The sequence below is a fragment of the Myotis yumanensis genome, unplaced genomic scaffold (genome assembly GCF_028538775.1).
Source record: "Myotis yumanensis isolate MYYU_CA2020_CCGP unplaced genomic scaffold, mMyoYum1.0.hap1 SCAF_10, whole genome shotgun sequence".
NCBI lineage: Eukaryota > Metazoa > Chordata > Mammalia > Chiroptera > Vespertilionidae > Myotis > Myotis yumanensis.
The window spans coordinates 19,076,910-19,095,184 of NW_027223761.1; the positions used below are offsets into that span (position 1 = coordinate 19,076,910).

The window sequence follows — 18,275 nt, forward strand, 5'->3', positions numbered from 1 at the left end:
TATCTATCTATCTATCTATCTTCCTCTCTCCCTCTATTTTCCCTCCCCCCCTCCCTCTTTTTCTCCTTCTCACTCTAGTTCTCCCTCTTCCTCTTTTGTCATCTTTAACATGTGAAAACCTTATGCTCTTTCTTCTATGCTATAGATCTAGATCAAGGTTCTCAATATTTGTACTGTTACTAGTTGGAGTAAAGTAATTCTTTGTTGTGTGTTGACGGGGGCGGGGGGTCTGTAGAAGTTTAGCAGCATCCCTGGTCTCTACTCACTAGATGTCAGGAGTACCTCCCCCCATCAATCTGATTGTCCCCCAAAGACTATCAAAAACATCTTCACATATTTCCAAATGTCCTCTGGAGAGCAAAGTTGTCTCCATTGAGGATCACTGGTCTAGAAAATGCCATTTAGTCCAACCTCAAGACATGTCTTCAGGCAAAGAGGTGACAGCTGCAATGGAAAGCTTAGTGCAGAATCTTTCAGTCACACTGGGGGCCACCTTCCCCACCCCCATCCTCATCTCCCACCAGCCCTCTGTCACCACCAGGGTCAGGACTAGGAGGCACTGAGTGAGGCACTCATCTCAGGTGCAAAATGTAAGGGGGCACTAAAGAATTCAGTAGTCAAGATAAATGAATAGCTTTCATGCAATCTTTCTTGGAAATGAAAGTAAATGCAAAAACATCTGTGATGAGTAAAATATCAAAACTTTAATCAACCCAGCTCCAGCCACATTCACTGCCGTCCAAAGAGAGGCCAACAAATGCCGAGCTCTGGTGTTGCTGGATATCCCTGCCGGGAGCTAGCGGCCTTGGCAGGGTGGGTGACCCACTCTGTGACATTCCCGCTGGGCAGTCATATTTCTTCCTCAGACTCCAGCCCAGCCCTCCAGGGCTCAGGGCACCAGACACACGTAGCCCAAAGGGTGAAAAGGCCTTCACTGCCTCCGGTGTTCCAGGCGAACTACAAATGGAGAAGTATCTGAGAGGTCACTTCTGGGCCTGATTGCAAGGTAACGGTCTTGGCTCTTATCTCTCTGGCCCAACTGACCAGATCCTCAGCTTAACGACATGGGGTGGTAGTAGTGGGGGATTGGCGAATTCTGGGTCCCCAAAAACTTGTGTTGGATTTACAGCTTGAGTCCACCCTAGTGGGGGGGGAGGAAGATCTAGACCCCTCCCCAGCATTGTCCTCCCTCTGGGGCCCAGACCAGGGGCATCTTATCACTCCCTGGTAGGAATGCTCAGCTGCTCTCAAGTGCCAGCCTCACGATAGGCTTTACACACACTTTCCCTTGAACAGCCCTGTCTTACAGATGTGGAAATGGCACCTCAGAGAGTTTGAACAAGTTGCCCAAGATCACACAGCAAGTTAGAAACAGGCCCAAGGGCAGGTTTTCCAGCTCCTTGTCCCCCCATGGCTGCCTGCCCTCTGCCTCCTCTCACTCACCTCCCTTCTCTACAGCCTGCACCTCCCCCACCCCCATCTTCTTTGCACTCACACCCCAGGCAAAGATATTCCAATGGCTTCAGTGACCACAGTAATGTCTGATTTAAAACTGGAAGTTACATTTTTGAAGGTCCAGCACAGACCATACACTTTGCTACACGAAGGCTCTGGCATCCATCACCCCACTTAATCTTTACAATCATTCTACAAAATAGGTATTGCCATCTCTCATCTACACACCTACTACAGAAGCTCAGAGAGGTTCAATGACCTGCCCAAGTTCATACAAGTAGGAAGGAATGGCACGTCTGACTCCTAGGTCCTTGCTTCTTTGATACTCCAGATAGACTTCATTACTCCCAGACAGTCCATCCAATGCTGCCAATGTTTTCAGTATCGTGAAACTCTGAGTGTCTGGCTTACTGTTTGCATTTATGTTGCAGGGGTTTCAAACTCTGCCTCTTGTCTCAAGGGTCAGTCCAGTCCCACATTAGGCAGAGGGTGGGTCTCAGTGCAGTGTGATGCAAATGAATGGTAAGTCCCAGAGTCTCAGTTTTCTCACCTGGGAGCTGAGGCAATGGCAGAACTTGCCTCTATTGAGATCAACTCCAACAGTGCTCTCAGGGCTTGGACCTGGGGCTGTCGGGAAGCCAGCACTGGATCTGGGACCTGTGTCCTCAGATAAGCTCTGTCTGGATTGCAGTCCTGCTCTGTGCTGGCGCATTGGCCAGAACTCCTGGGGTTCCGCCCTAAAGACAGAGCTTAGCTTCACAGAGCTTAGCTAGTAGCTTGTAGAGTTGGGAAAGCCCATATTTTGGGATGTAAGGCCAGTCCTCTTATTTCATTACTTTTGCTCTTTTTATTTTTAATTCTCACCTGAGTATAATTTTCCAATTTGTTTTGAAGCGTGGAAGGGCGAGGGAAAGAAAGAGAAATATTGAGGTGAGAGAAACACATCGATTGGTTGCCTCCTGCATGTGTCCTGGGCCCTGGGGCTCAGTAGGACCCTGCAACCTACATACTTGCCCTTGACCAGAATGGAACCCAGGACACTTCAGTACTCAGGCCAGCGCTCTATCCACTGAGCCAACCAGCTAGGGCTGGTAATCCTCTTGATAGACCCCTTCCGAAAAACGGTGACCCCCCCCCCCTTGAAGCAATGCATTCTTTGCTAGAACCTTCCTTCTGCTCCCTTCTGCCTATAAACAGCTTCCATTATTACAGCTTTTCATAGCTTCTCTCTGATTGCTGAATGGAATGCAGCGTGATTCATGGATCAATGAATAAAGCCAATTTTATCTTTAAATGTACTCAGTTAAATTTTTAACAGTCCTCCATTTCTTGAATCGGTGATATCACCCTCATTTAGAAAGCCACCCCACCCCTCACCCTATAACGAATCCAAACAAAGCAGGAGGGCAAGTTCCCAACTCCCACCCCCAGCTGGCACCCAATGAGAACTTCCCCCTGGGGGGAGGGGGGATGTGGAATCCAACAGCCTGGGCTGAGAAGGGTCTTGGGAGAGCCACCCAGCCCTGGCGCCGCCCTTAGGTGGCGCTGCAGCCAAACCCCTCAGCGCCCTACCCCATTCCACCCATCCCTGTGGGACACTGGCCATCTTTTACTTTCCTCAAAGCCCCCGCCCCCAACCCCACAGGAGTGAGAGCTTTCAGGATTTCCAGCCCCGGGGAGTCCTCCAATGAGCAATAAAGATACAAGAGTCAGGAAATGCAGTGGGAAACATGGCTTTATGACCAGGAGAAGCAGGGAGTCCAGCCCAGTGCCCAGGGTGGGCCAGGATCTGCCAGGAGGGGTGTAGGGAGAGGGCACGAGGCAGGATCCCTTTCTCGCCACTGGCTTAGGAGGAGCAGACCAAGGGCAGAAGTCTTTTGCAACATGATTGTCTCCAATAACCACCTGGCAATAGAGAACACAGTGATGTCAACAGCTGGCAGTGTGTGGCCAGTGCCCCCCTTGCCTTCCAATTGTCATGATATGTTTGCCATACACCACCACTAGGTTGTGTTTATTGAGTTTTCACCCCAGGAAGACAGGGTGCTGAGTGCTTCCTAGGGGCTCCTGGCTAATCCTCACAATGACTCCCAGAGGGAGGTGCTGTCCTCATCCCCATTGCACAGATGAGGAACCTGAGGCTCAGCGGGGAAACCACTTGTCTGTATGCCAGTGGGCAGGTGGCAGGGCTGGGATGAGAATTGTGGCAGCCTTTCTCCAGCATGTATGGCCTTAGCCACAGTCCTGAGTCCCTCACGTCTGGCATTCAGCCATTCCTCATTCACACATCTCTCCCTCATCCCCCGTCCACACCTTTCATTCACCTCAGCTACTCTCAATTGTCACATCTGTAGCAGAGGAAGGAAAGCAGTCCCCAGACCCCCAGCCAAGCTTCGTCTGTGAGGATGGAGAGCCCCCATACAACGCTCACACAGGGCATCCCCTCACCCTACATCACAACCCCCCTCACAGACAGGACGTTGGTTCTCCAGTTGTGGGGAGGTTATGAGTTTGAGGAGGTGTTGCTCAGGCAGCTCAAAGGGACAGTATGTAAGAGTCCACCTTGCCATCCCTTCCCTTTGCCCTGGGGCCTGGTCCCCCTCACCTCTGGTGGATAGGGTCACACAGTGGCCGTGCCCATGATGATGAGCCCAGTGGCTATAATTTACAATGCTCCTATCTATCCAGTGTAACTGGGGGCACTGGAAAAAGAGAGGAGATAGGCTGGGTCAGAGGCTGAGGTCCAGGAAGAAAGGCAGATCCAGAGGTTCCAGAAAATGCCCACTGAGTGTCCCTTTCTGGTCACTGCCCACCCAGCTAGGAGCCAGATAACCTGGACACCCACCCCTGAGGGTTTGCAGGCAATGACAATGGAAGAGCAGTGGTCCCTCCCCGCCTCACACAGCCAGGCTTCTCAAACTTTTTGTGAATACAAGTCTCTTGTGGATCTTTTTAAAATGGAGATGCTGCCCTAGCCGGTTTGGCTAAGTGGACAGAGAGTCAGCCTGCAGACTGAAGGGTAACACGTTCAATTCCAGTCCAGGGCATGTAGCTCGGTTGCGTGTACATCCCCTGTAGAACATGGGCAGGAGGCAGGTGATCGATATTTCTCTCTCATCGATGTCTCTAGCTCTTTATGGCTCTCCTTTCCTCTCTGTAAAAAATCAATAAAATATTTAAAAAAAAAAAAAAAAAAAGGTGGGTGGGTTATGCTTGAGGAGGAGCCCTGACAGAATGTTCAGGTCACATTTTTGAGTCCAAGAGAGATCTTACCTGAGGGGAGCTGGGCCCATTGAAGAAGGAAAAGCTGTGGCCCTGACCCAGCGAGAACCAAAGAGGTGCCAGAAAGAGGAGAAGGGGTCAAGCTGGATGAGAAGGGAAGGGAGGACTTACCCAGATGAAAAGCAGCAACTGTCCCCAGCAGGAGGAGCAGCAGGAACACGGGGAGTTTCATGGTCACTCTTCTTGCAGCAGGGACACAGGTTCACTTTATGCTTTGGGGCTGTCCTGTGTGTTTGCAAGCCCCTGTCACACAACAGAGATGCAATGTTTGTTTAAGTAGATGATTAAAGGCAAACTAGAGGGCTTCCTTCTCCCCCAGTGAAAAGACACTGACCTGGAGAATCAAGAAAAGTCCCTTTTACCCAAGCGCTTTATCACTGGCACCTGGAACAGCACTTAGCCCAGACCCTGCCCCTGCAGGCTCATTTCACTACACTGAGGACGGAGTGGAAGGACAGTGTCCATCAGAGTCCTAAGGACAGGCCTCCTAGGTGTTTGCCCTATAGGCTTTTGCTTCCTGCCAACCTTTGGACCCCTCCTCCCTGGGCAGCTGGGGGAGCACTCACCTCTCAAGTGTCAGAGACCTCTACTTTGGTGTCTCTGACTGCTGAGTACCAGAGGCAGTCCTTATATTGGGCTTTTGGGGAAGTGGGAAGAGGCCAGGATGATTGTCCAGGTTGGGGTGCTGGGCAGGGGAGCTGATAATAAGGCATTTGCTCAATTCTCTCACCTGCTCCATGCTGAGACTGCAGGGACCTGCCTCCTGGGGTCCACTGACACACATGGGTGTCCAGGTGTGCTGGAGAAGACCCCAGATGTCTACTGTCCACATATAGTTACTGTTAGCACCCCTAAAGTGCCCCAGTCATAACCCCGGGAGCAGCCTTCTTCTGGTCACTATCCCAGCCAATGAAGTGGAGGATCCTAGGATGTTGGGGGACCACGAGGGAAGTAGAAAGGAGGTGCCCACCTCCTGAGTGCTTGTCTAGAACAGGGACTTCATATGCAACCCATCCCAGAATCCTCACCTTCTCCTCATTCCCATAAGAATGTATGATGACTCTAACTTCACACATGTGAAAACTGTGATTCAGAGAGGGAAAGTCCCTTGCAAGTGTGCACAGGAAGAAGGGGATCTGGGATTGCTAGTTCTTTGGCTCCCACCCTTCTATCTATCTATTATCTATCTATCTATCTATCTATCTATCTATCTATCTATCTTCCTCTCTCCTTGCATTTTCCCCTCTATCCCTCTTTTTCTCCTTCTCACTCTAGTTCTCCCTCTTCCTCTTTTGTCATCTTTAACATGTGAAAACCTTATGCTCTTTCTTCTATGCTATAGATCTAGATCAAGGTTCTCAATATTTGTACTGTTACTAGTTGGAGTAAAGTAATTCTTTGTTGTGTGTTGACGGGGGTGGGGGAGTCTGCAGAAGTTTAGCAGCATCCCTGGTCTCTACTCACTAGATGTCAGGAGTACCTCCCCCCATTAATCTGATTGTCCCCCAAAGACTATCAAAAACATCTCCACATATTTCCAAAGCTCCTCTGGGGAGCAAAGTTGCCTCCATTGAGGATCACTGGTCTAGAAAATGCCATTTAATCCAACCTCAAGACATGTCTTCAGGCAAAGAGGTGACAGCTGCAATGGAAAGCTTCATGTAGTAGAATCTTTCAGACACCATGGGGGCCACCCTCCCCACCCCCATTCTCATCTCCACCAGCCCTCTGTCACCACCAGGGTCAGGACTAGGAGGCACTGAGTGAGGCACTCATCTCAGGTGCAAAATGTAAGGGGGCACTAAAGAATTCAGTAGTCAAGATAAATGAATAGCTTTCATGCAATCTTTCTTGGAAATAAAAGTAAATGCAAAAACATCTGTGATGATTAAAATATCAAAACTTTAATCAACCCAGCTCCAGCCACATTCACTGCCGTCCAAAAAGAGGCCAACAAATGCCGAGCTCTGGCGTTGCTGGATATCCCTGCCAGGAGCTAGCGGGCTTGGCAGGGTGTGTGACCCACTCTGTGATATTGCCCCTGGGCAGTCATATTTCTTCCTCAGACCCCTGCTCAGAATTCCAGGCCTCAGGGCACCAGACACAGGTAGCCCAGAGGGTGAAAAGGCCTTCCCTCCCTCTGCTGTCCCAGGGGACCTACAAATGGAGAAGTATCTGAGAGGTCACTTCTGGGCCTGATTGCAGGGTAACGGTCTTGGCTCTTATCTCTCTGGCCCAACGGACAAGACCCTCAGCTTGTCTACTGACATGGGGTGGTGGTAGTGGGGGGATTAGCCAATTCTGGGTCCCAAAAGCCTTGTGTTGGATTTACAGCTTGAGTCCACCCTGGTAGGGGAGAGGGAAGGGATAAACCCCTCCCCAGCATTCTCCTCCCTCTGGGGCCCAGACCAGGGGCATCATATCACTCCCTGGTAAGAATGCTCAGCTGCTCTCAAGAGCCAGCCTCACGATAGGCTTTACACACACTTTCCCTTGGACAGCCCTGTCTTACAGATGTGGAAATGGCACCTCAGAGAGCTTGAGCAAGTTGCCCAAGATCACACAGCAAGTCAAAGACAGGCCTAAGGGCAGGTCTTCCAGCTCCTTGTCCCCCCATGGCTGCCTCTCCTCTGCCTCCTCTCATTCACCTCCCTTCTCTACAGCCTACCCACCCATCCCCTGCCCTATCAAATCCCAGGCAAAAACATTCCAATGACTTCAGTGACCACAGCAATGTCTAATTTAAATCTGGAAATGTGATTTTTGAAGGCCCACCACAAACCATACACTTTGCTACATGAAGGCTCTGGCATCCATCACCCCACTTAATCTTTACAATCACCCTACATAATAGGTATTGCCATCTCTCATCTACACATCTACTACAGAAACTCAGAGAGGTTCGATGAACTGCCCAAGTTCTTACAACTAGAAAGGAGTGGCAGGTCTGACTCCCAGTTCCTTGCTTCTTTGATACCCCCAGACAGTCTGCATTACTCCCAGACAGTCCATCCAACACTGCCAACGTTTTCAACTTCTGTGAAACTCCGACTCTCTGGCTTTCGTTTGCATTTATGTTGAAGGGGTTTCAACCTCTGCCTTTTGTCTCAAGGGTCAGTCCAGTCCCACATTAGGCAGAGGGTGGGTCTCAGTGCAGTGTGATGCAAATGAATGGCAAGTCCCAGAGTCTCAATGTTTTCACCTGGGAGCTTTTGCTATGAGAGAACCTGCCTCTAATGAGAACAGCTCCAATAACACTCTAAGATAGGGCTTGGACCTGGGGCTGTCAGAAAGCCAGCACTGGAACTGGGACCTGTGTCCACAGATAAGCACTGTCTGGATTGCACTCCAGGTCAGTGCTGGTGCGGTGAACAGAACTCCAGGGGTTCCACTGTAAGGATGGAGCTTAGCTTCACAGTGAAAAATCAGACAGAGGTTGAAAACCAGGACTACAGTCTTTATTAAAGGAGAAGAACCTGCAGGGCTGTCTCGCAAGTGGAGGACAGCAACACAAGCAGAGGTGAACACACATTTTGAGGAAAGGAATGGGAAGTAATGGGGGCTTAGTGTACTCGGAGGGTGCTGATTGGTGGCTTAATGTATGGTCCATATAAGGTGCCTGGTTAGGTAGTCAGGTATTTCCAGGCCGCAGATTAAGTCATACTCCACCCACCAGTTGGGCAGAAGGGAGGATCTATCCTTCCAATCTTTTGGTAATAGTAAACAAAAAAAAATTGAGAGTCCAGGCAAGGTCAGGGGGTGAAGGTCCATCTTCCGTAGCTACTTCCTGCTGAGAGGGGACGTCGTCAGGGGCATCTACCCGGAGTCTCAAAGATTCTGGTGACATAGGTGTCTCTAGGTTCTGAATTCAAGGCCAGATATGTCTCTCCCACTTTCTGGTTAGCGAACGCCTGCATTTTGTTCTGCAAAAAAACTAGTGAAACAGTGCATGAGACAGGGGCCAAAGAGCAAAATTAAAATAATAAATACCAGTGGGCCTAATAGTGGGAGGAGCCATGGAGTAAGTGAGCCAAAGATGGCATACCCCCCTTCTAGCTGGTTACGTCGTCTTTGGTCAATCCTGTCCCGGAGGGATTTAATGTGGTCTTTGACAATTACTGATACATTTACAAAGTAACAGCATTCTTCCCCAAGAAAGACACAGGTACCCCCTTTTTCAGCTGTCAAGAGATCTAAAGCACACGGGTTCTATAGGGGTACCGCTGCTAAGGACTCTACCTGCCTTTGAAGGGATTCAAGGAAATTGCTAATTATGGCGATATCCTCTGAAAATTCAGCAGACAATTTGTGGTAGAAATGAACAGAGGAGAAAATGCCTCCTACACCTGTCCCTACTGCAGTGAAGACTCCTGTACCCACTAAGAGGGGAACAAGGGCTGCCTTTTTGTGGTGAGACCTGAGAAGACCAAGGAGAGAATTTGAGTTCTCCTTCTGTTCTGATAGAAAGATTGGGGGTTAGGAAGACATAAAGGCAGAGCGAGTGTGACAGGTCCTGGGGAACACAGGCTGTAGTAGGCTGTAGTCCCACAGAGGAGAAAAATACCCAGTGGAGGGCAGGCTAAGGGAGGGGGTAAATTTATAGATTTGTTAAACAGGTAGAGATGTTGTACAGGGTGCGTTGAGGTCTGGTATAAGTAAGAGTTAAGTTAGTGATCCAATAGGTTGGGATTGGAGTGGCTATGATGAGGATTCGAGCCAGTGACAGACAAATCCAACAGGATGTAAAGAAGGAGGGATTGATGTTAGAGAGTAGATGGAAAGTTGTGTTGATGAGGGTGGGCAAAGGAGTAGGTCCAGGGTTTGTAGGGCAAGAGAGAATGTCCTTTGGTGGGGGGCTGGGGGGGAATAGGTCAGGGATTAACATAGGTTTTGATAAAGACAATTATAGTAGAATTGATGACTCCCTCATCATCCCAACTCCGTTTCACCTGAAAAGACCAAAAACCTTCATTGGTACATTCATTGTTAGCTGCCTGTAGGAGGATTATGCTGAGGAGACGAGACATATAAAAAGGAATTAAAAAACCTGAGCTTCTTCCAGGGTAAAAAGTCAGAGGGTCCTTTGCCAGGTAAGAGCCTGTGAAGAATGATGGGTCATCAGGTCCTGAATGGTGCCACTGAGACTTCTTCGGGGATGGTGGGGAGACATTTGGTGAGCCTGAGAGAGGTAGGTCCTGTGGGGGTAGAAGTGTAGGAAGGTAATGTTTTGTGTAGAGGTTTGTATGGCTTAATGTGTGAGAGGTGATACCAGTGGTGTATTCCTTGTACCTTTGCTGTAGTAGGAGTGGATAGTATGACTGGGAAAGGCCCCTCCCAGGGGTGTTAAGGATGCCTTTCCTTTTTTCTTGACATAGATCAAGTCCCCAGGGAGGATTGAGAGATGAGTAGAAGTTGTAGCAAAGGGACGGGGGAGAAGATTATCAGTGTGTTGTTGTAAGAATGCCCTCATATGGGCAAAAGCGGGGAAGTAGTCTCCCGGGGTAGGGGAATTGTCCTCCGGGAGGACAAAGGGCTGCCCAGACGTGATCTCAAAGGGGCTTAGAAGTAGTGGCTGTCAGGGCGTGGCCCTCAGTCTCATTAGTGCCAGGGGGAGAAGTTCAGTCCACGGCATATGGAGCTCTAAGGATAGCTTGGTTAGATGTGTTTTTAAGAGATGATTGGCCTTTTCTACTTTACCTGAAGACTGAGGGTGGTAGGGGATGTGGAGGTTCCATTTGATGTTTAGCATTTGAGAGACCAGCTGCGTTTCCTGAGAGACAAAAGCAGGGTCATTATCAGATTGAAGAGACATCAGGAAGCCAAAGCGGGGGGATGATGTCGTGGGTGAGGGATAGACGAGAGTACAGGTTCCTGTCCAGCTGATGGGGAGACAGACGTATGTGTTTCCCCCACAGAGGAAGAAAGATCCCTGATCATGGAGACAAGCTGATAGGTGTAAGGAGAAGAGGTGGACTAAAGGGTATGAGATTCCCTTTCTAGTTCTGCACTCCGAGCTGAGAGGGTAGTCACCATGGCTCTACCAATAAGGGGTGACAGATGAGTGGTTGAGATGGTATTGCAGTGAAAGTGGGAGGGAATGTTAGAATGGGCTGTTATCCAAGGGAATAGAGAAAGGGAAGGAAAGGAGCAGTGGAAGCCAGAGACCTGGATATGAGGCTGGAGAAAAGGCAGGGGGAGGAGGGAGTAGGCCCTGCAGCCTGTTTCCCAGGCCTCTAGCTGCTTGGCTTCAAACTGCCCCATTTCTCCTAGAGATAATGTGCTAAGGTTGGTGAGATAATGAGCTCAGTTTCTGATAATAGCTGGACTGTTGAGTAAGCCTGTGCAGTCAAGGAGGTTATCCTTTGCGAAGGGTGGAGTTGGGGAGGGGGGAAGGGGCGAGAAGACACTGAGGTCAGAGCAGTTTTCAGAGCATTAAAGGGGTGAGAATGTTGGCCTTGGGATCTAAAGGCTCAGTGAGGGGGTCCCTTCGCCATGTCATGACATAGAGGAGTTTTGCAAGAAGACTAAAGTTGTGAACCTGGAGGTGAGAGTATCCAGTGAGCCTGAGAAAGAAGAAAATTTCTTGTTCAGAGGAGGGACAGTCATAGAGGAGATAAGGAGATAGGTATTTACAGTCCCAGGAATGGCTCGGCCTTGTGGGGTGAGAGAGTGAACCTGAGGTAGGTGACTGTGGTTTGGGACAACTGGGCTTTATGAGGAGATACATGGTAGCCCTGATAGGCACCAAGGTAGAATGAGAAAAGAGTGAATGGGGGAATTTAGTAAGATGCAGTGTAGATGTGAGGTGACTACTGGCTGTGAGACTAATCTGTCAACCCCCAAAATAGAGACTGAGGAGTAGACAAGGGTCCCAGCGAATTTGGAAAGGGCAGAATAAGTGGCCCCAGCGTCAATTAAAAAGATCGGCTTACCTGCCACCACAGTTGTTACCCGAGGCTCTGTCCTGGTGATGTAAGTCTGTGGGGCCTTGTCAGGGCCTGGGCAGCTTCTTCGGTGGCCAGTCCCAGAAGGTCTGAGAGCTCCAAACCCGATTCAGAGGGTGGTCGTGCTGGACTGGCTGAGGCCTGAACCAGAGGGGCCAGACTACAGTCTGATTTCCAGTGGCCTTTCCCTTCCTCACCTTGGGCAGGGCCCAGGCGGGGGTTTTGGGTTTGAGCAGGACTTGGCTCACTGTCTTTCCTTGCTGCTTTTGAGGCATGGGCCCGGAGGAGGCTTAGCCCCTGACTTACCCGCAGTTGGAGGACCGGCACTTCGTTTGGGGTTTGAAAGCAGTGGCTAGGAGCTGGAAGGCCTCCTAATGGGCCTCAGCCTTGGCCTGATCTCACTTTTGATTTTGTATTTGGGTCTCCTCATCTCTATTATTAAAGACCTTAAAGGTTAGGTTAAACGAGGTCTTTTTGAGGGATTTGTGGACCTGTATCTATTTTTTGAAGTTTGCGGCATATGTGGGGGGAGTAAAGGTGGTCAGGTCAGTGGAAAAAGAAACCTGAGATGCCTCTCAATCTGTGAGGCAGATCATAGAGAATGGGGCATGGACTCAGACTATGCCCTCAGTTCCTGCTGCCTCCCTCAGGGGTAGAATGGACGCAGGAATAGAAGAGGCTGTTGAGGAAGGCAGTCTTTGGGTGGCCTGAGAATGAGTGTTAGATGGGAAAGGCTGTTTTGGAGCTTACATTCTCAGGATTTGGACTTTCAGGGTGTAGCGGTCAAGCGGAAAGAAGTTAACTAGAAGAGGACGTTCTGCCAAGACAAGGCGGGAGCCTGCAAGCAGGCCGCGTCAGAACAAAGTCTTGCAAGCAAGACTTATTGTTCAGAGGCAGAACTTTCCTTGAGGTGATAAATAGTCCATGAGGGCATGGAAAGCTCAAGGGAGGGTGCACTGCTGCAGGTGGAAAGAGTCTTTGTATAACATAGGAAATTAATAGTATAATGTATAACTTAGCTCAGATGATCTCATAAGCATGCTTGTTAATCATTGTTACTTGCTGTACTCCATTGTTATTTGCTGTGCTCCCTGAATAAAAGCCATGAGGGCTTTGGGGGCATTTGCTACACTCCTGAGCGAGCGGTAGCCCTCTGCTCTACTTCATCCTACATGCCAAGCTTGCCTCAGTGACTCCGTTCACTAAGAACATCAATACAGGGACTGGGGAGAAGGCGGCTGCTGGTTAAGAGGGTCTAAAGAGAAAGAGCTGAGGCATTTTTCGATTTGAGAAAGATCAGAAAGTGAGAGGGAATGGCTACCCTCCGCCCCTACAACCTCTCCCAAAGGGCACTGGCCAGCCACCTGTGAATTCGGTTGCTGGCAGTCATGGGGGCAGAGATTTAGCAGAGAGCACACAGGGGAAGGCGGGCGGTTTAAGTTCTCAGAGGGTAGAGCATGGAGTGCAGATTTCATGGCGGGATTGTAAGGGGCGGGCGAGGTGGAGAGGAATGATCAGCTGGGTTGAAAGAGTCAGAAGACAGAGAAAGGGGCTGAGGACTGGGTTGAGAGGGCAAAGGGAACTTCTCGAGGAGGATCTGATGAGTGGAACATGAGGAGCAAAGAGAGGGGTGAGAGTTGAGGGGAGGGGTGCAGAAGGGAAGAAAGCCTGTTTGTAGGGATTTTGAAAGCTTTCCCTGCCCGGTGGCAAAAATTATCTAGGTCTTGGAGGATATTGGAATTGAAAGTGCCATTTTGGGGCCACTGAGAGCCATTGTCGAATTTATATTGTGGCCAGGCAGAGCTTCTTTGGTTTGATGTAGCCAGAAAGACCAAGGATTGAGAGATTGGCAAGGAGACACCCTAAGGGTATGTTTTGAGGTTTGGACTGAGAGGTTCCCATGACCAGAGGGAAGGGCCACCGGGAATTTGGTGAAGGAACAAGGAGCATCCTCCTTTTCCCTCAGCCAACCTGTAGAGAGGGAGAGAGATGAGAAAAGGTTCCAAGGTCGCCACCCCGAGACCTTTCCCATGGAGTAGAGCAGAGTTTCCCGGCCAGGTACCCAGGCTTTGGTAGAACGTAGAACCTGTAGAACCTGTAGCCAAGTAGACGGTAAACTCTGAGGCCCTTCCAGGTCAAGGGAATGATTGGGGGGGAGGGGGAGGGGGGGGGGAAGAAGTCCCTGAAGCCTACCGGTGAGAAGGAAGCTACGAGACCCCCACATGTCCTGGTATGGCAGGGTTCCAGAGGTGTCCGGAGAGGGCCAATCAACTCAGAACCATACCACCAAGCAGAGCCAGTGCAGGAATCAGAAGCTCAGGGCTAGGTTTGAGGATCTTCCACCTCCCGTGCACCTCTCCCAGGTTTCGGCACCAAAAATAAAAAATCAGAGGCCGAAAAATGAAAGATCAGACAGAGCCCAAAAACCAGGACTACAGGCTTTATTAGAGGTGAAGGACCTGCCAGACTGTCTCGCAAGGGGAGAATAGCAACACGTGAGGAGGTGGGCACTCCTTTTGAGAGGCGGAATGGGGGCTTAGTGTACTCTGATTGGTGGCGAATGTATGGTCCACATAAGGTGCTGTTTAGGTACTCAGGTATTTCCAGGCCTCAGGTTAGGTCATACTCCGCCCACCAGTTGGAGGAAGGGAGGATCTATCACAAAGAGCTTAGCTAGCACCTTGTTGGGATGGGAAAGCCCATATTTTGGGATGTAAGGCCAGTCCTCTTATTTCATTACTTTTGCTTTTTTTATTTTTAATCCTCACCTGAGGATAATTTTCCAGTGAGTTTTAGAGAGTGGAAGGGAGAGGGAAAGACAGAGAGAAATATCCATGAGAGAGAAACACATCAATTGGTTGCCTCCTGCACGTGTCCCGGGCCCTGGGGCTCAGGAGGAGCCTGCAACCTACATACTTGCCCTTGACCAGAATGGAACTGAGGACACTTCAGTCCTCAAGCCAGCGCTCTATCCACTGACCAAACCAGCTTGGGCTGGTAATCCTCTTGATAGACCCCTTCCAAAAAAAGGTGACCTCCCCTGAAGCAATGCATTCTTTGCTAGAACCTTCCTTCTGCTCCCTTCTGCCTATAAACACCTTCCATTATTACAGCTTTCAGAGCTTCTTTCTATTTGCTGGATGGGATGCTGCCTGATTCATGAATCAATGAATAAAGCCAATTTCATCTTTAAAAGTACTCAGTAAAATTTTTAACAGTCCTCCAGTTCTTGAATCAGTGATATCACCCTCATTTGGAAAGCCACCCCACTCCCACAATACCCGCACCCTATACTGAATCCAAACAAAGCAGGAGGGCCAGTCCCCCCCTATCCCCTACCCAATGAGAACTTCCCCAGTGCAAAGGGGTGGGGTTGTGGAATCCCCCAGCCTAGGCTGAGAAGGGTCTTGGGAGAGCCACCCAGTCCTGGCTCCGCCCTTAGGTGGCACTGCAGCCAAACCCCTCAGCACTCCATCCCTTTCCACCCATCCCTGTGTGCCACTGGCCATCTTTTACTTTCCTCAAAGCCCCACCCTGCAGGAGTGAGGGCTTTCAGGATTTTCAGCCCCAGGGAGTCATCCAATGAGCAATGAAGAAACAAGAGTCAGGAAATGCAGTGGGAAACATGGCTTTATGACCAGGAGAGGCTGGGAGTCCAGCGCAGTGCCCAAGGTGGGCCAGGGGCTGCCAGAAGGGGTGTAGGGAGAGGACTCCAGGCAGGATCCCTTTCTCACCACTGGCTTAGGAGGAGCAGACAAAGGGCAGACGTCTTCTGCAATCTGACTGTCGCCAAAGACCCCCTAGCAATAGAGAACACAGTGATGTCAGCTGCCAGCAGAGTGTGGCCCGTGCCCCCCTTGCCCTCCAATTGTCATGATGTTTGCCACACACCCCCACTAGGTTGTGTTTGTTGAGTTCTCACCCCAGGAAGACAGGGTGCTGAGTGCTTCCTAGGGGCTCCTAGCTAATCCTCACAATGACTCCCAGAAGGAGGTGCTGTCCTCATCCCCACTGCACAGATGAGGAACCTGAGGCTCAGCGGGGAAACCACTTGTCTGTATGCCAGTGGGCAGGTGGCAGGTCTGGGATGAGAACTGTGGCAGCCTTTCTCCAGCGTGTATGGCCTTAGCCACAGTCCTGAGTCCTTCACGTCTGGCATTCAGCCATTCCTATTTCGCACATCTCTTGCTTGTCCCTCATCCACACCTTTCATTCACCTCAGCTACTCTCAATTGTCACATCAGTAGCAGAATAAGGAAAGCAGCCCCCAGACCCTCAGCCAAGCTTCATCTGTGAGGATGGAGAGCCCCCATTCAGCCCTCACACAGGGCATCCCCTCACCCTACATCACAACCCTCCTCAGAGACAGGACGTTGGTTCTCCAGTTGTGGGGAGGTTGTGAGTTTGAGGAGGTGTTGCTCAGGCAGCTCAAAGGGACAGTGTGTAAGAGTCCACCTTGCCATCCCTTCCCTTTGCCCTGGGGCCCAGTCTGCTCACCTCTTGTGCATAGGGTCACACAGCGGCCGTGCCCACGATTATTAGCCCAGTGACTAAAATTTATAGGGCTCCTATCCAGCCAGTGAAACCCGAAGCACTAGAACGAGAGAGGGGATAGGCTGGGTCAGAGGCTGAGGTCCAGGAAGACAGACAGATTCAGAGGTTCCAGAAAATGCCCACTGACTGTCCCATTCTGGGCACTGGCCACCCAGCTAGGAGCCAGATAACCTGGACACCCACCCCTGAGGGTTTGCAGGCAATGACAATAGAAAAGCAGTGATCCCTCCCCGCCTCACACAGCCAGGCTTCTCAAACTTTCTGTGAATACAAGTCTCCTGCAGACTTTTTTTAAATGGAGATGCTGATTCAGGAGTCTCAGATGGGGCCCAAGACCGTGCATCTCTAACAAGCCATCAGACAATGCTAATACTGCTTGGTCCATGGACCACAATTGAGTAGCAAATATAATAGCACTTATTCACCCACTATCCCAGAACCACTCTGAGAGAAGGACCCCCATTTTAGACATGAGGAAGCCATTCAGCTTGTAAATGACCAAGCTGGGGAAGGAATGGATCTCTGACTCCAGTGCTGAGCTGGTAACTGTTTACCAACCAGCTCTGGGGGAAGGTGAGAAGGCAGAGGAAGGGAGGAACCCTGATTTGTAACAACAGCCATTTTCCATGGTCGAAATATACCTGCCATGGCAGATTTCATGCCACAAACACGAAGTCACTGAACGTGGAGTTGGGAAGAGATGTGCACAATGACCAGTTCTCTCTAGCCAGCACCAGCCAGCTCCCCCACTGCCTCCCACAGGAAGGTCACTCAGATGCTGGAATGAGGCCTGGTGCCAGAGAGAACTTCCTGTACCTGGGAGCTGCCCCTTACTTACCCAGCCCCCAATGGCGCCTCCAATCCAGACCTGTTGCTGGTTGATCTTACTGGCCAAGTGTTGGAGTTGATTGTTGGTTCTGAGGCTGTGGATAGCGGCCAGGTTGCCTCTGTAGCACCTCCAGCAGGTGTCCTGCAGAAAGAAGAGGTGGGGTAGATAATTCACCGGGTTTTTTTTCACTCAAGTTCCTGAGACTCCAGAAGATAACTCTCCATCCCTTGTCAGGTCAGAAATCAGGGATCTACTTGCTCCTTAAAGCCCATCTCTTGCTCCTTTATCTGTCACCAGGAACTTCTTGCAGGAAATAATAATAATCCTGAGAATAATCTTAGCCACCGTCTACTGGGAGTTTAAAATGACTCAAGGACTGATCCAAATTCTTGCCATGTATTATCTCATTTAATCCTCACCACAACACAAGAGGCTGGTACTGTATATCGCCATTGTACAAGTGAAGATCCTGAAGCTCTGAAAGATGAAGGGACTTGCCCAGGTAACATGTCAATGACAGGTGGAGCCAGGGTTTAACACAGGTATATCTAATACCAAAGCCTTTTGTCCCAATCAGTGATTCTCAAAGTACTGCCTCCAGACCAACAACATCATCATCACCTGGCACTTGGTCCTAAATGAAAACTCTTGGGCCCCACCCCAGATTGCTAACCCTGAAATCTATGCTTCAACAAGACCTCTAGGAGAGTCTGCTGCTCACTAGCCTTTGACAGCCACTAGTGTAAATGAATAGGGAGCAGGAGGTAGAACCCACTCTCTTCTCCTGCCCCTGGTCCTCCTTCAACAGCAGCCTCCCTGCCACTTACCTGAGCATCTGCAAATGTTTTGGGAGTCTGCACCAACCGGTAGTGGCAGGTCTTGCACCCAGGACTTCCCAGCATTTCCTCTGTGTCCTCTTCCCTGGGGCACTGAAAGTTCTCATCTAGGTCACCTGGGTCCGACTCCATGGCCTTCTTGTCCTCAAAGGCATCTTGGCAGCTGGAAGCCTCCACCTGCTCTCCTTGGGACTGAATGGCCTCCTCAGTCAGGACCAACTCTCCCTCCTGCTCCCCTGAGCCTTCCAGATCCTGGCTCAGGTCGGCCTGTGACTCTTGGCTGTCCTGATAGGGGGCACCATTCCCTGGGAAGAAGAGGTAGCCTGCCATCAGGTAAGGAGCTCCTTCTTCCAGGACCACGGACAGCTCTAACAT

The 18,275-nt window shown here is 50.3% G+C and overlaps 1 protein-coding gene across 1 annotated transcript; it reads right to left on the bottom strand.

The window, feature by feature from the left end:
- Positions 1–16,249: 16,249 nt before the first annotated feature.
- Positions 16,250–18,275, bottom strand: LOC139017720 (proteoglycan 3-like). Its single transcript, XM_070426321.1, has 3 exons — positions 17,892–18,275; positions 17,074–17,205; positions 16,250–16,309 (listed from the first exon to the last, which is right to left on the bottom strand). Exons 1-3 carry the CDS (start codon positions 18,273–18,275, stop codon positions 16,250–16,252), a joined length of 576 nt encoding a protein of 191 aa, XP_070282422.1.